This window comes from Sylvia atricapilla, chromosome 10 (genome assembly GCF_009819655.1).
Source record: "Sylvia atricapilla isolate bSylAtr1 chromosome 10, bSylAtr1.pri, whole genome shotgun sequence".
NCBI lineage: Eukaryota > Metazoa > Chordata > Aves > Passeriformes > Sylviidae > Sylvia > Sylvia atricapilla.
Window position 1 is genome coordinate 407393 of NC_089149.1, and position 23429 is coordinate 430821.

The following is a 23429-nucleotide window of genomic DNA, read 5'->3' on the forward strand; positions in this document are numbered from 1 at the left end:
GATGTCATTTTCAGCATTTCCTTTGAGCTGCTTCCTGTGCTCAGCTTTTATTCCTGTCGTTCCTCGTGCCTGGGAAAGCCACTTGGAAAAAGGGGAGAGGCTGAAGCATTCCTAGTGAAAACAAGGAGAAATAGAAGAAAATAGAAATACAGGAATGTGGGTGTGGGAGGAGATTTCTGGCTTTTTCTTCATATTCAATTAAAATTGGGAACCCTGAAACACAGTTACTTTTACTCATGTTTGGGACACTAGACTTGTGTTATGTACTTTCTATGTTGCATCTAAAGAAGAGATGAAAAGAAAACTTACGTTCTTCAAACAAAGAGAAAAACCCAAAAACCTTTCACAGCCGTTTTCTTAAATTTAGTAAAAGTACAAGGAAATGATTCATGCAGAAAGTGGATGTTTTCTAATTGTGAAAGCAGCGTGGTGCTGTGTCCTGTGCCCGTCTGTCTGGCTGAGGGGTGTCTTTGTTCCCCAGGAGGAGCTGGGGACAAGGGCTCTGAGAGCATCAACGGGGCCTGGCAGCTGCTGCCACTGCCCAGGCCCACCTGGGACATGGTCACCTGGGACATGGTCACCTGGGACATTGTCACCTGGGACATGGTCACCTGTGGGACACTGTCACCTATGGGACATGGTCACCTGGGACATTGTCACCTGGGACATGGTCACTTGGGACATTGTCACCTGGGACACTGTCACCTGTGGGACATTGTCGTCTGGGATGACAATGTGTTTGCTTCCCAGTGGGGCACTGTCACTTTGTGGGACATGGTCACCTGGGACATCATCACCTGTGGGACACTGTCACCTGTGGGGCATGGTCACCTGAGACACTGTCACCTGTGGGACATTGTCATCTGGGACATTGTCACCTGTGGGACACAGTCACCTGGGACATGGTCACCTGGGGCATTGTCACCTCTGGGACATTGTCACCTATGGGACATGGTCATCCGGGACATTGTCACCTGTGGGGTACTGTCACCTGTGGGACACGGTCACCTGTGGGACGTTGTCACCAGGAACATGGTCACCTATTGGAGCCCTGGGCACTGAGGATTCCAGCCTTTCTGTGCTCACAGGCACTGACCCCCAGTCAAACACTGCATTGACCTGAGGGTGTGGAAAAGGCTCCCAAAACTGAGTGACAGCCCTGGGGTGGTGGGTGTGGGGTTTGAACAGAAGTGTGGGATAGCACAGGGTGGAAACTGAATCCCACTCGTGTGCATTTGGTGCATTTTGTGGAGGGCAAACTGCTTTTTTCTGACTCCAACAGGGATGTACAAAGGCGAGTGTATGGTTCAGTTCCCTTACAGCCTGACTTCCCTTTGATTCCAGAACAGGGCCTTCAGGTGTCAGCCAAACCAGAGGAGCCCCTCGGGGTTGACTGAAGGTCACAGAAATCCTGCCCCTGTCCTGGGCACGGCCTGGGGCTGGTGGTGTCGACACAAAAGTGACCAGGCACCTGCTGCTGTGGCACCACCCCAAACCCAAACCATGGAGATACTCTCTGGAGCCCTTGCCCCTTCCTCCCGAGGAGGAGGAGGAGGAAGAGGCCACCTCCCCGGTGTGTCAGGGAGCTGGGGGCTCAGCAGGGAGGGAAGGGAGAGAGGGACGAGCAAAGCAACAAAGGCCCTTTGGGTGATTTCCTCTGGGATTCATACCAACAGCCGTGGGGGCTCGTTTGCCATCTGCTGGATGTAATAAATCCACAGACTCGCATCTTCTCAGCGTTTATGATACGTGCTTTATTTTCTGTAGGATTGTCTTGTTTCTTCTAGTTAGTGAACTACAGTTTTAAGGCGATATTCTGGCTCCAGAGGGCAGCAGCACTTTGTGATTCTTTGGGAAACTTTACTGTGACATCTCCAAACGGAAGTTAAAAATTTTGCTTCCAGTTATAAATGTTAAATATTTATTTCTGAGGCTTCAAATACAACTAATCTGTATTACAACTGTGTAAAGTCTTCTGAATATACCAGAGAGTGGCCAAAAAGTTTAAGGAAATTAAACTTTTGAAAACAAACGTATAAGATTACCTTTGGAGTCTGACAGAGAGATACATGGTTTTCATCAAATTTCAGAGTGCATAAACTGTTGCCATCTCATAAAATTGGCTTGACCTATTAATATGTCCATGTCACGCTTTTGTTCAGCAGCAGTAGCCAGATGCTTTAGGTGACACAGAACACCCAGCAGCCCTCAGTCTTTGAGCTTTTTCCATTCCCACTTACAAGTGCCAGTCTTCAAAGTTACTTTACCCATCTAAAGTTTCAGGCCAGAAATCAGGTTTAAGCTAGACTGTGCCTCTGCAGAGATGGATTTATCATCCTCATTGTGTAGAGCTGGTGATCAGCAGTGCCCTGTAATGCTCTGGGGGAAGGCAGAAGATGCATTCTTGTTTGGGGTGGTTTGGTGTGTGTTCCTTGCCGTGGAAGATGAGAGCAGCTGCAGGGTGTGCCAAGGCTGTGACCGTGTGGGCACGGCTGAGTGCTCTACACTGACAGAACGGGCCATTGCTGGAATAATCAGACCTTGCTACTTCCAAAAGTAGTAACAGCTAACAATTTACTGCCTAGTCACCCATTGGCTTTGATAGAATCCAGTTGTTTCTGGGAAGAAAAGCGATGCTATGAGGTTTCATTCCTACTCTCCGTGCTGGAAAGCTTTCCAGATGATAATGAGTGAAGCTGTTCTACAGCTGGTCTGCAGGACTTTGGTCCTGTCCCAGGGAAACTGCCACACTCTTAAAAGCCTTCCCTGGTCAGGAAAAGCCAGATGTGTGTTTGAAGAGGCTTTGCCATTGGCCCTGTTTTCTGTATTTCCCACATGTGCAGGCATTGCTGGGGTGTGTCAGAACAGGGATCCATCGCCCTGTCTGCAGTTATTCAGGCACACCTGGATGTGCAGCAGGTGCACAGGGCGGGTTCTGCAATCCTTGTCCAGCTGTGGCCTAAGTTGTGATGTTGCTGCTTGCTGTGGGTTATCAAAATCTCTTTTGACCTTAATTCATACATCTCTGTAAAGATATCCTGGCTGGAATGGCAAAGGCTTTGTTGGAGGACTTGGATTTGTATTTGGTTTTGTTGGGAACTGGGAAGCTGCAGGAAAAGGATCTGCTGCTGCTTCCAGCTCCTGTCTGTCACTGGGCTTCTTTGGTGGGATGGTTTTAAAAGTGGCCAAGTGCAGCTGTGCAGCATTGCAGCCACACAGGAAACACATGGACTGGTTGTATCCTTGGCATGTTCAGTTTGCCAGGCTTCTACAACCTCAGTCATGAAAATGAGTGTCAGTTAACAGCGAATTTCTTTTCTCTTCTCTTGTGCTTCAAAACGCACTGCAGCACTTACAGCTGAAACCTTTACATTATTTCCCCTTAGCTGGGTGCAGATCCTGGTGTGATTTGAACGGACAAGCCAGGCTGGCTGCTGATCCACACATGGAATGCATTCCCAGCTGCCTGGCTGGAGCTGGAGCTGGTGCATCACCCACACTGGTGTTTTCAATGTCATCCTCAAAGTTACTCCTCAGCATTTTGCCTGCTGTGTCTGGGGGAAGCTGGGAACCAGGTACCCTGAGCAGAATGCATCACCTGAGTGGTTGTATCAGAGATTGTCCCTCAGTCAGCATTCCTGTGTGATTTAATGTCCCGGCCCTGAGACACTCAGACACACAGACAGACAATTTCTTCTCTGATCCTTTTCTGATCCCCCCTCCGAGGGTCTCTGCAAGTCCTGTGCAGTGCTGGGCTCCTCCTCCCAGCTGCAGTGTCGGTGTGTCTACTCTAGAAAAGTAGGGAAAACACAGTCATGCTGAAATTGCAGGAAATTGCAGCTTTTGAGTTTAAAAGCATTAATGTTATATCATTTTCATCTGTTTTTGAGGGGTTTTAATAGCTCTTATACCTTGAACAGACTGATGGGATAGTGTCACTGCAGTGGGCACCCGGCTGGTGCAGCCCCTCTGCCAGCACTGCACAGCAAAAGGTGTTGGGTTGGGTTTATGTTCCCAAAAACCCCGGTGTGCCGGTTAGTGCCTTTGTCTAAGCTCAGCAGCTACGGCAGCCTGGGAGCCAGGAGATTACACAACGTGCTTTAAGTGAAGGATTTGGTTTCAGAAAGGGAAAAGATGCTGAAGTCTTGTAAAACACTGAAACTGCCTTCAGTAAGCAGCAGGTTTTGCTGAGCAAGGCTCGGGCAGCTGCTGCAGCGCCCACGGAGTTACTAGGGCACAGGATTGCTCCAGCTGTATGCAGCACGTCAGGCTTCCAAAGGATCACTCAATTAAAAGCATTAGAAGGACATGCCTTTTCACTGGGTCTAATAAGGAAAAAAACAGTGGGGGTTTAGGAGGGAGATCTGTAAAGCTGAGAGCAGAGATGGATGGTGGAGGCTGAGTTTGGGGTGCTGATCCCGTTGTGCTCAGGGCCACAGCTGCAGTGGGGCCCCCTGAACCCTCCTGTGCTGCAGGCTGAGCACCCTGGTGGGACAGGGGAGGAAGAGAGCAAAGCTTCTGAGAGTTCTGAGAGTTTTCAGCGTGCTCCCTGTGCCTGTGCTGTGCAAAATACCCTCCTGTCCTCCCCACCCGCTGGCCCCTTTGCCAGGGCACTGTGGGGTCTGTCCTGCCCTGGCTGGGGCACTGTGGGGTTTGTCCTGCCCTGGTTCAGGCACTGTGGGGTTTGTCCTGCCCTGCCTCAGGCACTGTGGGGTTTGTCCTGCCCTGCCTGGGGCACTGTGGGGTCTGTCCTGCCCTGGTTCAGGCACTGTGGGGTTTGTCCTGCCCTGCCTGGGGCACTGTGGGGTCTGTCCTGCCCTGGTTCAGGCACTGTGGGGTTTGTCCTTCCCTGCCTGGGGCACTGTGGGGTTTGTTCCCCTTTCCCCAGTTGCAGTTCCCAGTCCCAGGCATGCAGCAGTCCCAGCAGCATCCCCACTTCTGGGCACGGTGGGAGGGGTGCAGGGGCTGTTTGCACTGGGGACACGGGACATTCTCTGCACTCCTCATTGCTGGGCAGCACAACCCGGGTTCTCTTCTTATTTCCGTCATTATTTTTGTGCTGCCGTTGATGTGAATGTGTAACAAGGTTGGGTTTGGGGTTGTTTTGGGGTTAGGTTTATAGATTTCAGTATCTGGACTTTTGTGGGCCTATTTGAAGAACGTTATGGCAAGTTTTATTTATTTGGTTCCTTTTGAGGTCTTGTTACTTTTAGAGAGGACAAAAAAATGCTGAATTTGTTTATTTGTGGAGAACACTTTTTTATTTTAATTTTTTTCAAGAACTGCTCTGGACCAACCTACTGAACTAAAAGGCACTTCTGATTTTGGCATAAAAGTTAATTTGTTCATTAAAATGTTCACCTCTTTCTGCGTTGGCAGAACAAGCATTGCTTGAAATGTTTATTTGACTGTGATTTTCATATGCACTATATAGACCTCTTTGTTTAGAGTACCAATTCCTCTGCTCTTTTTGTGGTACAAAGGTGCTGAAGTGGGTTTATTGCTTGTATTAGAACTTCCTACAGTTTATATTAAAAGCCACAATGTGATGTTAATAAGCCTAGTGGACTACCTGGTAATACTTTTTTCCTGTTTTGTGCTAACTTAATTTGCATCTTAAACTTAGCTGGCTGCTCAATTGAGGAATCACAATTCTAAATTGAGATTCAAATGGATGTGACTTTTATTCTATTGAGAAATCTTTTAAAAATGCTTTGGTGACAATAAGAAGGCAATGCCAAGCTGGAGTGATTCTACACTCAGTCTGCGTGGGCTGGTCCAAGAGTGCTGAGCTGAGCTCCCTCTCTTGTTCCAGACTGAGCTGTTCTGTGTCATCCCACAGCTCTGCAGAAAAGACTCTGGCAACCACAGCCGTGCTATTAAAAATACTTCACTACTTGTTACATCACTGGATATTTATTTTAAAAATATACTAAATGTTAAAACACATGAAGAAGGTAATCTCTGTCCCAACAAACCTGCTCTCTGTTCCCAGGTGTCCTTGCCCTCTCTGCTCCGTGCCTGTGACAGTCACACAAGGTGGGCAGTACTGAACTGATGCAAACTGCGTCTGTACCAGAGTTCTCTGGGTGCATTTCCAGAAAGTTTCCGTGTTTGATAGTGTTTGCTGTTACTTTGCGGAGCAGAAGCGCCTTAATTTTGCTTTCATTTCAAACCCCCTGAACACGGGGAGAACCAGTGCCAGGAGTACTGCCAGAGCCGGTTTCCCCTTCCTGGCTCCCTTGGCCCAGCCTCTGCCGGCGGAGCGCTGCCGAGGTGTTTGTGGCTGCCCTGGACCGAAGGCGGCCAGGGTGAGCCCGGCGCGGGGACAGCCCGTGGCCGCAGCGCTGTCGCCGTGCCGGGGACTCAGAGGACGTGGAGGCGGGTGACCGCGGTGTCGGCGCCCAGCGCGTTCCTCGCCGTGCACTTGTACACGCCGGAGCTGGCGGCTCGGGGGTTCTGCAGCAGCAGAGTGCCCGTGGGGTGCAGCAGCTCGGCCCCAGAGCCGCGGCCCCGGTGGGCTGCGGAGAGCACGGAGCCGTCAGGTAACTCCCAGGAGATGTCCGCTTTGGGGATCCCCAGCGCGACGCAGTGGAGCTGCACGGCCGCCCCCGGCGCGGTGTGGACGGCTGCGGGCGGTCTGCCCACCACCCGCGGGGCGAAGGCTGTGACCGCCACGGCCACGGCCGCGGAGGACTCTCCGGCCTCGTTGTGGGCCCTGCACAGGTAACTGCCGGTGTCCTGGGCCGAGGCGGCCCGGATGAGCAGGGTGCCGTTCTCCAGCAGCACGAAGCGCCCGCTGAGCTGCGGCCGCTCCAGCAGCCGGCCCCCGGGCAGGGTCCACTCCACCCTGGGCCTGGGGCTGCCCTCGGCCGCGCAGTGAAGGGACAGAGGCTCCCCGCCGACCGCCTTCACCAGCCCTGCGGGCCGGGTCAGGATGCTGGGCTTCTGGGCCACCTCCAGGAGCAGCAGCTTTTCGATGTAGCCCACCTGGTTCCGGGCGGCGCAGCGGTAGCGCCCGGCGTGCTGCTCCTCGGGGCTGGGGATGGTCAGCGTCCCGTTGTCTCCTGTGAACAACTGCGGCGTCCTGATGCTGCTGGGGAGCCACGTGCCGTTGGGCAGCATCCAGCTTATATCCGGGGGAGGGTTTCCATCCACCGAACAGTTCAGGGTGATACTTTTCCCGGGTTTTGCTATTATTTTTTCATTGAAAGGGTTTTTGAACATCGGTCTCCGCAGCATCTCCGTGACCTCCAGCTGCACCACCAGCACGGACTCTCCCCCATCGTTACGTGCCACACAGATAAAATCCCCCGTGTCAGAGGGCCTGATGTTCCGAATCTCGAGTGTCCCGTTTTTGTGCACCGCTATCCTGCTGCCGTAGTACGGGGCTGTTAGGAGAATGTTATCAGGCATGATCCACATAATCTGAGGAGGAGGTGTCCCCTCTGCCCGGCAGTCGATGTGTTTCTTCGAGTGCCTCACCGCCATCACCTTCCGGATGGTTTTGTCCCTGTGTACGCCATTGATGGTGGGGGGCTTGGCAGCCACGTCCAGCTGGTACAGTTTGGAGTCGTCCCCGCCAGGGTTCCGGGCCAGGCACAGGTACTGCCCGGCGTCCAGAGGGCTGGCGTGGCCGATGGACAGCGAGCCGTTGGCGTGCAGGGACAGGCGGCCTGAGGACGAGGAGATCACCTTCCTGGAGGGCAGCAGCCAGGAGATCTGTGCCCTGGGCTCTCCAGCAGCCTCACAGTCCAGCAGGACCGTGCCTCCAGCTGTGACGGTAACGTGTGTCCTGTAATTGTGCTTTATCTGGGGGGCTGCCACAACGACCGTGACGTGGACCTTCATCTCATCCCTCCCCAGGGTGTTCTGGGCATAGCAGGTGTAATCTCCTCCTTCTGCCACGCCAGCTTTGTTGAGGTGCAGGGTGCCGTTGTGGAAGAGGACGTACCCGCGAGCCCTGTGCCCGCTGTCGTCCGCCAGCATGGCGTTGTTCACCACGGTCCCGTCGGGCAGGCCCCAGGATATCTCTGGTGTGGGGGACCCTGAGGCCTTGCAGTCCACCCTGAAATCCTTCCCATAGGGCACCAGTTTCTTGAACTGCTGTTTGTGGTCAATCTTGGCTGGTTTCATTGTGATGCTGACTTTCATCAGTATCAGATCATCCCCGATTCTGTTCCTGGCGACGCACAGATAATCACCTGCGTCCTTTTCTGTGACTGCCTCAATGGCCAGGGAGCCATTGGGGTAGACGTGGATCCGACTTCCCATTCTGTCGTGGGGAGAGAGAGGAAAGGAATTATGGAAACGATTGCTGGGGGGAATACCGAGCACAGGAAGGTACTGAATGTGTTAACAGCACGATACACGCCAGAAGCCCTTTTCAAAGGCACTGTGCCCATGGCCCTGCCCACCCACTGTGTCCTGCCCTGATGTCACTGTCACTTTTGGTGTTGTGGGGATGTGAGCGGTGCTGACTGTGCTGGGAACACCCTGAGTTGCGGCTGTCTCTCCCAAGGTGGAGGTGAAGTGTTACTGTGGGAGGGGGTGTGGGGAGACCCCCAAATGTAGATGTGGCAGAGATGAAGAAAACCCTCCCTCCTGGGCCGTGCTTCACAAATCTGGTACCAGTGACCTCCCCTCCTCTAAACTGACAGCCCAGACAGTGCATCATGACAGCAGTTACCTTTATTCAAATATGACTTGTACCTCTTTTGAGACCTCACCCACATATGGCAATTGATGTGCTCTGTTATTAGGTCTGTTATTAGATGTAGATGCCATTAGAACAGATGTTTCACGCTGTTAAATGCTTAAAAACTGGTTTAGTTCACGGTGCTTTAGTGCTGTAATAGCCTCTTACGTGAGCACCAGAGAAGACAGTGTTTGAAGCTCCAAAGATACGGAGGAAAAAAAAGGTCCTACCTGTGCCACTGGTCCACAACAGCCTTGGAGGGCAGCCTCCAGATTATCCTGGGCTTGGGCTCCCCACTTGCTGTACAGTTCAGAAGCAGCCTCTCCCCGAAATTCAGGCGGGTGAGCTCCTGAGAGGCGCTGGCTATTTTGGGCAGGGTGTCTCCGCCCCGCACGGTGAGGCTGACCACCCTCCTGTCGGAGCCCGTGGAGCTGGTGGCGATGCACTCGTAGCTGCCGCTGTCGGAGGGGGCCGCCCCGCCCAGGAGCAGGGTCCCGTTGGGGAACACGAGCACCCTGGGGTGCACGGTCTGCAGGGGTCTCACCGCCGTGCCGTCCGGGAGCACCCAGTGCACGCTGGGCTCGGGCTTCCCTCGCACGGTGCACGGCAGCTCCAGGCTGTCCCCGGCCAGCGCCGCCACGCTCTGTCTCTTGTCCTGCAGGACGGCGGGCGGGGCGGCCACCACCTGCAGCCTGACGGGCAGCGAGCGGGCGCCCGCCGCGTTCTCGGCCACGCACGTGTAGACGCCGCGGTCGTACACGGACACGGCCCGCAGAAGCAGCGTGCCGTCGGGCCGCACGGCCGCCCTGCCGCTGCCCGCGGGCCGGCCCGGGGACAGGCGGCTGCCGTCGGGCAGGAGCCAGGACACGCCGGGCGCGGGGCTGCCCCGGGCTCGGCACGGCAGCGCGGCCGTGGCCCCGGAGAGCGCGGTCAGCGCCCGGCCGCCAGAGATGCGGGGCGGCTCGGCCAGCACGGCCAGCGTCACCAGGAGCCGGGCGGTGCCCAGCGGGCTGGCCGCCGTGCACAGGTACTGCCCGCCGTGCTGCGGGCCCGCCCGCCGGATGGCCAGAGTCCCGTTGGGCAGCACGGCCCAGCCGCCGCCGCCGCCGCGCCCCGCGACATCGCCACCTGCGGGACAGGGACACGGTGCGTCACAGCCTGCCCTCGGCCCGACAGCCTGTCCTGGGGCCAGACACCCTGTCCTGGGCCCGACAGCCTGTCCTGGGGCCAGACACCCTGTCCTGGGTCCAAATACCCTGTCCTGGGGCCAGACACCCTGTCCTGGGTCCCCAAATACCCTGTCCTGGGGCCAGACACCCTGTCCTGGGTCCCCAAATACCCTGTCCTCGGCCCCAGACACCCTGTCCTGGGTCCAGACACCCTGTCCTGGGTCCAGACACCCTGTCCTGGGTCCAAATACCCTGTCCTGGGGCCAGACACCCTGTCCTGGGGCCCAACAGCCTGTCCTGGGTCCAGACACCCTGTCCTGGGTCCAAACACCCTGTCCTGGGTCCAGACACCCTGTCCTGGGGCCAGACACCCTGTCCTGGGTCCAAATACCCTGTCCTGGGTCCCAAACACCCTGTCCTGCTCTGCCCAAATAACAGGGACTGCCTTCTCCTTGTCCTCGGTCCCAAAGACCCTGCTCTGCCCAAATAACCCAAACAGCGATAAACCAGAAAGAAATCAGAGAATTTTGCATATGGAATGACAAAGGTTCAAAATGAGAATGAGGCTGAATCTCCAGCAAAGTTTGGATAAAGCAGATGAGGCTTTGCTATCCAAGCCTGGCACAGCTGTAACTCGATTTGAGTGGGTTTTACCACATTTTTCTTTTCACTTGTCTCACTGCTCTGGAATAGCAGGTAATGTACAGTAAATACTGAACTCTCCCCACAATAAGCAAGGAATTATAATTAAACATAGATTTAATTTTTTAAAAAATCATTTCACTAGAGAGCTGTTCCAGAATCAATACTAAGATGCTCCAGTGAATCTCTGTCACTGTTTCCAAGTTTACCTTTCCCTAATATTTCACAGTACTCTGAAATGAAGCAATGCTTGATTTGGCACACAAAAGAGGTGCCAAATCACAGGACTAATGGAAGGTAAAATCTAGAGAGGTTTATCAAGCTCACCTGACAGTATCTTGGTCCACTGTATTGTTGGAGGGGGGTTCCCAGTAGCTTCACAAGGAATAAAAGCATCTGAATTCGCCAGCACAGTAAAAGCAGCCAGTTTCCCTCCAGCGATTCTGGGCTTTGAGAAATGGTTTCTGCTTGCAGAAGCTGAGGTGACGGCACTGGGGACGGTGGTGGTGCCTTGATCTTGTCTCCTTTCAGACCAGGCACTGCCAGAGCTGTCCTTGCCCCTTCCCCACGGAGCTGGGACCGGTGGTGGCTGCAGTGTGCTCCCCCTCTCAGTGGCCTGGGGAGGCCTGGGCTGGGGCTGGCCATGCCCCCGCGGGGGCGAGGGGGCTCTGGGGGTGGCTGTGGGCAGGGCTGGGGCCGGGGCTGGCCCAGGGGAGGGATGCCAGGCACTGACCTCTCTATCAGGAGCACTTGGCACGGCTCTGGCTGGCAGGGTGGGCTGTGCTGTCTGCTTTTCCCGGACAGCTCTCTCCCCCAGTTGCAGGCAGGGATTCTCCGCCGCCTTGGCAGTGGCTGGGATGGGCTGAGCAGGTCCTGGCCCTGGCGTGGCACTGACTGCAGCAGGGCGGGCACGTGTGGCACCAGGGGGCTCGTCTGGCCATGGTGAGGTTTGGGGGCCCATGGTGGGGGTCTGGGCAGGAGCAGCAGCTGCTGACGTGGCCAGCTGGGTGCTCCCCTGTGTCACTGGTGTGGTTTGGAGTGCCGTGGGGCTCTGGGCAGTCACACTGCCAGGCGGGGACGTTGCTGACTGGGTGCTCCTCCAGGTGCCCGGGGTGGCTGATGTCTGCGTGGCTGCCCTGGGGCTGTGCTCAGCTGCCTCGGGGCTGTCAGGGATCCCCAGCGCTGCTGCTTTGGTCCTGGACTCTGTGCTGGTGCTCTCAGGGAGAGGTTTTGCAGGTGCAAGGCTTGGAGGCACAGCTGGTGGTGTGAGAGCTGCCACAGGAGGGGTGGCTGTGCTGGCTGCAGGGGTGGCTGCAGTGCTGGGGGCTGCAGCCACACGCTGTGGGGCAGGTGTTTTAGGAGGCCTCTTCCTCCTCTGACCTCTCCTTCCCCCCACTCTGAGCATTTTACTTTTGGTGACTCTGGTGACAGTTTGAGGAGTATTAACGAGTGCAACTGTTGGCTCCAAACCCACGACACCCAACCCACTGGCTGCAGTGGTGGCAGTGTCCTTTGCAGGGACAGGCGTGACTGTGGGAGCAGCTTTTTGCCTTGCACTACGTTTCTTTTCCTCTTCCCTGAGGAGTGCTGTGGTTTGGTGGGTACCCACGGGGTGCTCCAGTGGCATATTCCTGGTGGAGGGGGAAGACTGGGGTGCTTCTGGGCTAAAGGGATTGATGGAGCTGCTTAAGTTATTTGAGGTTGGTACATTTGATACATGGTTCCTATTCAGTTGAACACCTGTAGCCACAGCCGTACTTCCTCTGGCAGACCCTGGCCTCCCAAAATTGTATCTGTGCTCTTTCATACTTGGGAAGTGTCCTGGTCTAACAACTTGTCTCCGACCAGAAATCTTCCTTCGTCTTCCGTGGTGCTGCTGGAGCTGGGCTGGGTGAGTTGGAACGTCCTGGATTACCCGAATTTGCTGATGAGTAGGCAAAGTTGAGGCCGGTGGTGGGGTAGGAGTTCCTCCTTTCTGAGTACTGTGAAAATAATTGAGGCCAAATTCAGAGCTTGGTGCATTGGTCGCCACAGGGAGCTGGTGATCTGTTTTGGTGGAAACATTCTCAACAGGCTCAGGAAAAACATGTAACTTGTCTGCTGAGTTTTGGGGAGTTACAGCCTTGCTGGTGACTGGAGCTTCTGTCGTGGGTGTCATGGATCCAGGTTTTAGATGCTGGTCATTACTTTCCCCAGAATATATGGACTTTTGCCCAGCAGGGAAGAGTGTGGATGTTCCACTTGATGCAGTTGATTGTTTTACCCCATTTGCTGATATTTGACTCGAATCAGATCTTTCCCATGGCTCTGTAGGTGCTGGAGGTGTTTGTGGCCTTTTGCTGGCAGGTGCCACAGCGTGTGGAGGAGGTGAGGGCAGGGGAGTTAATGGCTCTGTGGGCAGGACGGAGGTGCTCCAGGCAGGGCTGGGATTCGTGGTCTCCTCGGGACCTGCAGTGATCCTGAGTTCTGTTGCTCTCCCTAGAGCAGGTACTGGGGATCTCTCTGTTGCTGGTATCATGAATTCCTCTTCTGGAGATACGAGATCACCAGATGTCTCCTCCTCATCCTCGGGTACCTCTGGGAGCTTACGGACTTGAATGGGTGGTTCTGTTGCAACTCCTCCTCGTTTGTCTGTCACTGTCAAGTTCCTCTTTGTTTTCTCCAGCAGGGCCGCCCAGCGCTGTGGATCAGCTCTCCTGCCTGAGGAAACAAACTGTCTCCTGTGTCCCCGGAGCCGCCGGGCTCCTCTGTCTCTGTAGGGCCGCTGAGGCAGTTTCCCGTGGCTGTTCCTGTGCCGTGAGCTCTGTGTGCCCTGGCTGCTGGCTGCTGGCCCAGGAGACTCCCTGTCAGCTGTCGGGGTGGCTGGAGCGACCCAGGGATGTCTCTGTGCTGCGGCAGAGCGCAGCAGCTCGTCTCCAGAGCCCTCTTCCCACTCCCCCAGAGCTCCGTGCTGCTTCTTCGGAGCGCTTTCCTCCTGTCTCATCAGCACCTGGAAAACCAAAAGATCCACCCCGTACCTGTTGGCCGCGACACATCGGAAGTAGCCCACGTCTTTCTCGGTCAGCCCCTGGATTCTCAAGGTGCCGTTGGCGAACAGATGCTTATTCCCCGCAGACTGGCGGAGAACCGTGAGCTGGGGTAGCACCCAGGTGACGGCAGGCTCCGGGGCGGCCGTGGCGGTGCAGGGGAGGTGCAGGGTGCTGCCCGGGGCTGCGGCCACCGGGGCTCGGTTCACCCCGCTGCGCTCCGCCAGAGGCTCCAGCACGGTGATTCGGAAGGTGAGCACGTCGGCGTCGCGGCGGTTGGTGCCGATGCAGTGGTAGAGCCCCGAGTCGAAGACGTCGGCCGCCCTGAGGGTCAGAGGCCCGGCCGGCAGGACCAGCAGCCGCCCGTCGGGGCTGATGTGAGGAGCCCGCACCTCGGAGCCGTCGGGGAGCACCCAGCGCACGGCGGGGGCCGGCTCCCCGGCCGCCCGGCAGCCCAGCTCCACGGAGCCGCCGGGCAGCACGGTGTGCTCCGTGGGGCCGCTGCTGGCCCTGGCGATGCTGGCCCAGCCGTGCCCGTCCTGCGCCCCGTCACCGCCGGGCACGGCCACGCGCCCGTGGCAGGAGTAGCGCAGGTGCAGCGCGCTGAGCGTGGTGGCCGTCCTGTCCAGCTGCAGGGACAGCCTGCTCTGCCCCAGCCAGGCCGGCTCGGCCCGCAGCTCGGCCTCCACGCCCGTGAAAAGCTCATCCTGCTCACTGACCTGCTGGTATCGGTGACTAACCCAAGGCACGTGGCTTGTCTGCTCCGTTTGCTGCAGTTTCAAAGGAGAGCTGCTGTACAGTGCCAGGATTCTCCAGAGCTGCTGGATGTGTCCAGAATCGATACCACACACCAGGACTGTCGAGAAGGAGGCTTTGAGCACTGTGCTGGGGCCGTCCTTGTCGAATGAGACGGGAGACATTTCTTTAGGTTTCTGGACGTCGCAAACCAAGTTGCCTCGATTTCCTGCTTGGTCAGTCATATTCAAAACCACCGATCCTATCGGAGCTATCAAGTCACTGGGAGACACAAAACTGAAATCCCCATCTTCCGGCACCATGAGGTCTCTGGATTTCAGGGAGTCATGGATGACTGGCTTAGAGCAGGTGAAAGATGCAGAAGGAAGATCCACCAAACTTTTCCCACTGTGATTTTTGGGACTAGCACAGACTGGGCATTGCTGGACACTGGAACTTCTCTCTTTTCTGCACTTTATAACATCTGAAGGGAAGAAAACTTCAGTGAGCTCCTGTGATACAAGTTTTAGTATTAAAAATAACATATAGCTACTAACAAGTGGTTCTTCTGAATAAAATAAAACCAAAGCTTGAAGCGACATGTGAATGGCAGCAGCAGAGTAAGTCCTGGAGTCCCTTGAGTTCCTTGTTTTCTTTCAAAGAATCAAGTGCAATGTGGCCCTTGCTCTTGCCAATTCCATAAAAGTTAGCTCGTTCCCTGTGGATTCTCCTGGAGCACAGAAGCCTTGGACTGGCCAAGAAAAACTATCCATTAAGGAAAGCTGCACTTGGGAATGTGTTAAAGGCCCTGGATTAATTTAATCAGAGTGGTACTAATCTCTTTATCAGGAAATTGAGTGGTATAAATCTCCTCATCCTGATTGCACACACCTGCAGAAATCCTACCTTCCAATCTTTGCTGGGAGAATAAATAGATGAATAAAGGACAATTCCCTGTACCAGGAAGAGTGAGATGCTACAATAGGATCAAAGAGCACAAAGAAACCGTTCAGCTCACCTGGTCTCTCCTGTGCCCACTGTGCAAAGCCCTGCAGGCTGCAGTCACAGGACCAGGGGTTTCCATGGAGGTAAATGCTCTCCAGCTCCGACATGTAGGAAAACATTTCTTGTGGAAGTGAAGTCAGTGCGTTGTCAGACAGAGAGATTTGCTTCAGGAAGGATATTCTGAATATCTGACTATAGCGCAGGGTGACAAAAGTGTCTGGATGCAGCTGCTGAAGTAAATTTCCATCCAGGTGGACCAACCTCAAGGAAGTGAGTCCATAGAAAACATTGGGATTCACAAATTCGATTTGATTGTGGTCCATATGCAGCCGTACCAAGCTGTTCAGGCCATAGAATACATCCTGCTGAAGCCTTCTGACCTTGTTGTAACTCATTTTTAAGACCTGTTCATGAAAAAGTAACAAATGCATAGTATTAAGCCATGGTAAAGTTACGGGGCCCCTGATAAATGATAAATGCTGTTGAAAGTTGCTCTGTGTAGTGAAAGTTCCTCACCAGCCCAGGAATGCCAGGGAAGTGGAGTTTCTTTAGAGAACAGAAGTGTTTATATGATGTGTGTTAAGGTTCTGCACAGCTTGGCTTTTTTTTTTTTTTTTTCTTTTTTTTCTTTTAAACAAAGACTAGAAAAGGACAGGATTGTACTGAAGGGAAAAGGAAATCTCAATGGAGATTTCCAACAACCTTCAAAAAGCCCCAAACTGACTAACAAATTAACTACAACGAGTTTCCTTTTTCAGACACAGTAGCTGGAACTTTGCAATCTTTCTCCTCTGCAGAAAAAGAGTTTTGACTGCAGTTGCCTGCTCAGATACAGCTGAGAGATATCTACCAATGTGTTTGTCATGCCCTTTACCTGTACCTGAGTGCCCACCTGGGAAGGAAAGACATTTCCCATTAGGATCCTGGGTTTGGAAGGCTGTTGACTTTCTTGTGAATAAGGTAAGAAACAGGAAACTGAAATGCTGCAGAAGGCTGCTCTGTGGCTGCTCACCAGGATCACTGAAAGTTAAGTCCTAACAAAGAGTAACACCGGGTCATTTAGTTCTTACCTGTAGTGAATGTAAATCACTGAACACCTTCCCAGGGATCACACTGATCTCATTGCTGTGCAGCATCAGTAACTCCAGTTTCTCCAGGCCAGCAAAGTCCGTGGGGCTCAGTTTTCTCAGGCTGTTGTAGCTGCATGGGATGGGTTTAGTCAGCTCACAGCTTTTACACCCAACCAACCCAAAACAAAAGAGCCACTCTTTGGGAACAGCTAAAGGTGAGCAGCCCTCCCCTTGCCAAGAGGAAACGAAGTCACTGCTTCATGTCATTTTTCCAGGACAGTGTTGTGATGGCGAGTTCCCAGTGGGTGGGGTGGGAAACACACCTGTCTGTGTTCACGACAAGGAACATTCCTTGTATATTTTCTGCATACACATCTGGATGGTTCCAAGGTTGTATCAGAAGGGACACACAGATCAGACAAATATTGCTGAGGGGTCTCATGGTTTGATTTAAGAGAGAGGACACTTGCTGGAAACTGCATGAAGGGGGCAGACAAGTCTGGGTATGATCTATTCCCTGCTTCTTTAACACAGAGAGAATGGAACCCCCGTGGAGGCTGACTTGTCCAGACAAGTGAAATTTCCCTTGAACTGGGCAGATGAAAGCACAGCCCCTAACCCTGGGGGACATTTCGAGTGACAGACTCACAGAACAGGCTCTCAGAAGGGACCCAGAAGGATCATTGAGTCCAGCCCTTAAGTGAGTGGCTCAAACGGGGATCCAACCCCAACCTCGGTGTTACACCACAGCAACGTCTCTGCAGATTGTAATACATGTGCTCCTTTTCCAGCCCACTTTCTGAGCCCTGAACGATCCTTTCCTGGAGAGAAATCTATTTCAGACGTCTTCCAGGCTCCATGCTACAGACACAACATGTTCAGGTAATATAAATGAAAGTTTACAACTCTCTGAAGTTCTCACGTGCCCTGTGCTAGATCCCCGAAATTTCCCCTTACTGTGGGTGGTCTTGGGCTTTGCTGGCCGCGGCTGCTGAGCACCGCAGAGCGTTAAACTCTGTAGACTTACCCATCGCTCGGGTTAATTTTTAGCCCTGAGTCCGGCAGGTTAATTCATGCCGCGCCAAGCGCTGAAAGGCAAGCGGTGAGAGCGCTCGGAGCCCGAGCTCCACGTACCCCAGGTTGATGCGCTGCACGTCGGGCGGGATGCGCGGCGGCACGGCGCTGAAGTAGCGGAAGGTGCAGTGGAGCTCGGCGGAGCCGTGGCAGGCGCAGGGCCGGGGACAGGCGCCGATGGCCGGCAGGGCGGCCAGGCAGGCGGCCAGGAGGGTCCCCAGCCAGCGGGGCCGGGGGCAGCGCGGGGCCCCCATCCTGCGGGATCCTACGCTGCCATCCCCGGAGCGGCTTCCTGCCGCAGGGCAGGCGGAACAGCGGCCGCTCACTGCCTCAGCCGAGCCCAGCCCCGCGGGCTGAAGCCGGGAGCAGGAAAGAATTCTTATCTTGAAGGGAAAAACCAGCCCACGAACCAGCCCCCCAAGCTCCCGGGTTTTCCCTCAGGGACGGATCCGTGTCATGACCCGAGGCGGTGCCGTTCGGCAGCTGCCCCGCCGTGCCGCTGTCGGGGGCGATGTGCCGGGACGTGCCGATGTGCCGCTGCGGGAGGAGCTGGAGCCCCGCGGGGAGCAGCCGGGAGCCGCTGCCCGCCGTGTGTCCCCGGCGCGGACCCGGCCGGGCTGTGCGGAGCGCTCCCGGCTCCGCCGGCGGCTCATCCCCCGGAGGCGTCTCCACACGTCAGCTCCTTCCCCGCCAGGACCTATTCCAAGGCAAATGAACTCGTCTCGCATCCCTCGCACAAACCCTCGGCGCCTCCCCGGCCCCGGCCGCACGATCCCGCCTGCGCCTTCCACCTGCGGGGCCGGGCGGGGCCCAAGCCGGCACCGACCGCTCCTCCGGGGCCGGCCCCGGGCCCCCCGCAGCCCCCTCGGCACCGCTCGCTGCCAGCTGCGGACGGGAGAAGCGCCGCCGCCTCTCCCGGGGATGCTGCGGGACCGGCACCGCCGCTCGCCCCGCGGCGCTGCACGGGAACCAGCCCTGCACGGGAGCCAGCCCCGCTCGGGAACCAGCCCCGCATCCCCCGGCCCCGCATCCCCCGGCCCCGCACGGGAACCAACGCCGCACGGGTACCAGCCCCGCACGGGAACCAGCCCCGCCCGGGAACCAGCCCCGCATCCCCCGGCCCCGCACGGGAACCAGCCCCGCATCCCCCGGCCCACTCAAGGACCCCCCATCCCCCTCAGGGACCCCCATCCCCGGCCCCACAGGGATCCCCCATTACCCGGCCCCACACGGATCCCCCAGCCCCCTCAGGGACCCCCCCATCCCTCTCAGGGACCCCCATCCCCGGCCCCACAGGGATCCCCCATCCCCGGCCCCACAGGGATCCCCCATTACCCGGCCCCACAGGGATCCCCCGGCCCCACAGGGATCCCCCGGCCCCACAGGGATCTCCCATCCCGCTCAGGGACCCCCATCCCCGGCCCGCCCCGCCGGGGCTCGGCTCGCTCGCAGACCAGGAGCTTTTGCCGTCCGGTGGAGTTCGTGCCCACAGCCTTCGGTTCTCTCCTGGAGGGACAAGTTTCCTCTCGCAGACGGCGTCGGTCGGTGCTCCAGGTGCTTCTTTTAGGCTCAGAGGCGCCTGTAACAGGCACGGACTCGACTGACAGCGCCTTTCTGCTCAAAGTGTCGTTCCAGGGCAAACCTCCTCCTAGGAGGAGTTCGACAGGAGATGTAAAGGCGATACAAAACTTTAAGGATAAGATAAAGCCTCGGATGCATTTTTAAAGGTACTGAAATTGTTCAGACAAGTTCAAAATCCAAGGTGAGCCGTGGGAGCTCAGGGCTGGCAGGGCTGGGCTGTCCTGTGGAAGCCACTCAGAGCTTCACCCGTGGGATTTGCTGGCTGGTGTTTGTTATCATCCCGGGGGTGCCTCAGTGAAACGTGGATGGTCTCACCTGGATGCAGCACAGTGTTTCCTGGGGCCAGGAAACACTGACCCGCTCGTGTGACTGCCACTTGGGGTCTCAGAAAAATGAACAACGAACGCCCCAGCTGAGCCCTGCACTACGTCCTAAGGTGCCATTTTTGGGTGCTGCCCTGAGAACTGGGAGAATCTCGACAGCTCATGCTGAATTCTGTTCCCCTGGGTGCTAGAGAGGGTGAGAAGGCTGTTACGTGTATTTTCTCTGTCTTATTTACTGTCTGAAAAGCAAAGCATCAATTCCTTTCCTTCAGTTCATCAAATATTTTCTTCTGGATGACCGAGGTCAAGGCTTCCGGAGTGACACATTCCAAAGCTGTGCTTCTGTGAGTTTAAACATGAGGTAAAAGACATTCCTAAATGATTTGTACCAGCCTCCATAATTAGTAGACATGGTAGACAAGGCACTGAAGTCACATCTGAGAACATTTTCCAAAATCACATATCTGAAAATCTGCATTAAAATAGAAACAAATGTTTTAAATGAACATGGACCTTGTCAGTATTTTAAGACCAGGGTTTTCATCTCAGGATATGCTGTCCGTTGTCATTAAGCTGCAGCTCTTGCTTCTGAGAGGCAGAGCATTAAATTACAAGGGATAGAAAGTTCTCCCTGAGGAAGGTGGCTGAGGAACATGTGGAATATTTTATGATAATGTGGCTGGGATTTCCCGGGGAGAACACAATGGCTGTACAAACCCGTGCTGAGCTCGCTGCTTTGCTGGCAATTCTGGCCCATGTCTGACTTTAGGACATTAGTTTAGCTGGAATTCATTACTAGGGAGAATGAAGGGAGCTTTTTGTTAAGTGAAACTATATTTTGGCAAGAAAGTGTGACTGAGTGTGAGCTTCCCAGGAGTGCTAGGAAGAGGACAGCTGAGTGAAGGAAGTGTTTGTGAACTGGATCTGCGCAGCAAATTGTACATATCAAAGCTGGAGCACAATTTCAGCTCATTTTTCAGCAGGTCAGTTCCCAGCGTAGCTTTCTGTGGGATAACCTGGGTTTGTGCAAGCCAGGAGGGAAGGCAGAGCTGCTCCACAGCTCGTCCCTGGGGCTTTTGTGCTCCTGGGGGCATGTGCAGGTCTCATGGGGCAGGTGACAGAGGGCGGGTCACCCTGGGCAGGTCTGTCACACAGCCCAGCCTTGCTCACAGCTCTGGAACACCAGGAGCTGGGCATGGCCAGACTCACCCACCCCTGACAGAGTCTTCAGGGGGATCAAGCTTGGCTTTGCTGTTTCTCTATTTACTCTTTAAATGAGTGGGTTTTTTTTCCTCCATCCTCAGCATGAAAGAGTCAGTGGAAAAGACTTGAACTTCAGGGAATGGAGTAATAGAAAACAAATGATGTATGGGAGGAATGATTCTTTCCTTCTTAAGAGATGGAAACAGCCTTACTTTTCAGGCAGGGGCTGTGCATCTCTAGTGGGCAGCCTGCTCGTTAGTCTGGTATTAATGATGATGCTGGTGCCCCTGGGACAGCAGCAGAGCCCAGCACGGGGAGCCTGGATGCAGTTCATGCCCCTCAGGGCCTGTTCTGTGGGGCTCTGGATCTTCAGGTGATCTTCAGCTTCCTTCAAGGAAATTGTGGTGGGGCTGATCCACAGACCTGGGATCTTGACAGAAAGAGTGGATGATCTCTTTATTTATAGGAGTCAATAGAAATTATACTAAGGGGGCAGAACCCAGCTCTGGAGAACATCACCCTGATGTGTTCCATGCATCAGTGTCAGAAAAGGGTTCTTTAACGCAATTCTAATCTTAATTAGGTACCTGAATTATGTATCTGGGTTTTGTTTGATGATGTTTTGTTTTTAATTTGTTCACCATACCAGACATTGCCTGGTGCCTCCCTCATCCCACATTTCCCTTGTGATACACTCCCAGCTCTTTCCCAGGCCAGCTCTGCAGGTGCCTCTGTTCCTGCAGTACAGCATTCCCACTCTTTGTCCCTCTCTCTTCTCTCTACATTGTGCTAATTCTCCTTAAAGGCCCTTTGCAAAGTGTTTTCATGTTGTTCTTTCCCTTCTCAGCTTCTTGCTGGCCAAATTCTTTCAATGCCTCGGTGGGTTGCTGGATGCCTTGGAAAGGATGACATGACCCTCCAAGTGCCGTGTTGGGAATTTTCAAAATAACACACTTAGGTACAACTCTCCTGTGGCTCAAGGCCACAGTCAGACACTTTATTTCCATTGTAATGAGCTGGACAAGCTCCCAGCAAAGCAGCAATGGATTCTGGAAGCATGGTCAGTGTTTGGAGCTGCTGTGTATCTGTGCAAATATTGATTTTGGGTCAGTCAGCGCTGTCTGCGTGGGCAGTGTGGTCTGAACACAGGGCAGTGGATGTGTACTCCAGGAATCCCAGCAGCACATCAGAGGAATGTGTCCTGTAAAGGTGACGGGGTCACTGCTGTCTTCCTGTCCCCTCCTGTCCCCAGCGGTGCCCTGCAGCTCTGTGCTCCACATTCCTTCTGTCCTCCCTCAGCTGGTGGGCTGGGGACCATCCATCCTCTGCTGCTGGGGATGTGCACAGCCCGTGTGAAGGGGCAGGGAGCCCGGGGGCTGCTGCTTTTGAACTCCATCCCCACAGATGACCTGGGGCTGTGTAAATCACCCACAGCACGGGCTCCTGCTGCGTGCCTCTCATCCCAGCATGAGCAGCACTGCTGCGTGGAGAAAGGGCTGTATTCTCTCGTCTGGGGAGCTGGGACACCTTCCTCTTCCGCAGGGGCAGCTCTTGGAGGTGGCCGTGAAGGGAGGGGCTGTGTCACTCCAGGTCAGAGGAAAAGCCTGTCTGACACCGTGGGCTGAGGAGGATCTGCTCTCCTCATCACTGGAGCAGATCCTCGGCAGGGTAATTGCACGTTTGATCAGCAGTGACAGCCCCAGCAGTGGTTCCTGTGCTCTCCAGGAGATCTTTAATCTCCTGTCAGGCCCCTCAGGCAGAGTCAGGCACCTGCAGACCCACCCTAGGCACTCCTGCTAAAGCACTTCTGCAGGTGCAGGCTGGATGCTTTCAGCACTCATCTGAAACATCAGCTGGAGTGGTTTTTCCATGGTTTGAATTGCAAAAGCAGCACTGAACCAGATCTTGGAGGTCTCTTTCTTGCTCTCTGGAGTTGTTTTGTGAGGGTGATTGATCAGGCACGTTCCTGTCCCCTGATGGCCACTACACATCATGGATTCCCATCCATAGGAAAAGGCAGCAGGTTTACAAATCCACAGCCCCATAACCTATAGGCCTAATGCAGGAGTGGAAGGGAAATGTTCTGCAGTTCATTAACAAGAGCCCGAACTCCTCCCAGCCAACGGAGGACAAACCAAAAGCTGATCTTTGCTGCACAATTTTTGCTTGTCCTAGAATTGTCAAATTGTCATCTGCTGAAGACGGCCCTGCACACTGGTCTTTACCTCAGGTTTTAAATTTTTGAAAAAACAAACAGAAACCTCCAAAAAAAAATAAACAAAACAAAACAAAACCCAAAACACCCTAACCAATCCCCACCCTCCCCCAAAGAAGCCAGCAGATCCCTCTGGGTGAAGGAGATGAGGAATGGCTGTTTATTCCCAAGCCACGGGTCAGAGTGTGTTTCTGAATTATATTTTATGTCCCAGTGACCATTAAATAATTTCAAAGCAGAGTCCAGGTGTCAGCTGCAGCCCTTCCCCTGCCCACCTGATTGGTGCTGCTCTGAGTTTGGCAGCAGTTCTGGCCAGCCAGGGAGCTGCATCACTTTCAGGTGCCAGCAGGGCGAGGTGCAGGTGCTGCCAGGCACAAAACCCCCTGGGACTATTGAGACAGGCACAGGGCAGCCCCAGTTTGGCTGGGGAAACTGGTCTCTGCTGTGACTTAGCCCCTGCCTCACCTGTGAGACTGGAAATCAGCAATAGCAGCGTGTGAGAAGCCTCATGAATGTAGGAATTACTGCCTGAGCCTTTAAAAGTCAAGGTCAAGATTAGAAAATGTGAGTTCTTCTGGGCTGAACTGTGGGGAGAAGGGAAGCAAAGGGGCCTGTCCTGCAGGTAAGGAAGCCTGAATGCTGCCCTGGGGTCTTCGTGTTGGCAACACAGGAGTGAGGGTGCCCTTCA

The 23429-nt window shown here is 54.7% G+C and overlaps 1 protein-coding gene across 2 annotated transcripts; it reads right to left on the bottom strand.

Annotated features, from left to right (window-relative positions):
• Window positions 1-6350: 6350 nt before the first annotated feature.
• Window positions 6351-17700, bottom strand: IGSF10 (immunoglobulin superfamily member 10). Of its 2 annotated transcripts, XM_066326425.1 has the most exons (7): window positions 17480-17700; window positions 16346-16475; window positions 15289-15679; window positions 11830-14754; window positions 10837-11781; window positions 8929-9826; window positions 6351-8275 (listed from the first exon to the last, which is right to left on the bottom strand). In XM_066326425.1, exons 1-7 carry the CDS (start codon window positions 17671-17673, stop codon window positions 6367-6369), a joined length of 7392 nt encoding a protein of 2463 aa, XP_066182522.1. In that variant the 5' UTR covers window positions 17674-17700; the 3' UTR covers window positions 6351-6366. The 2 variants fall into 2 exon arrangements, with proteins under 2 accessions (XP_066182522.1, XP_066182521.1); XM_066326424.1 differs by having other exon boundaries at window positions 10837-14754.
• Between the last annotated feature and the right edge of the window lie 5729 nt (window positions 17701-23429).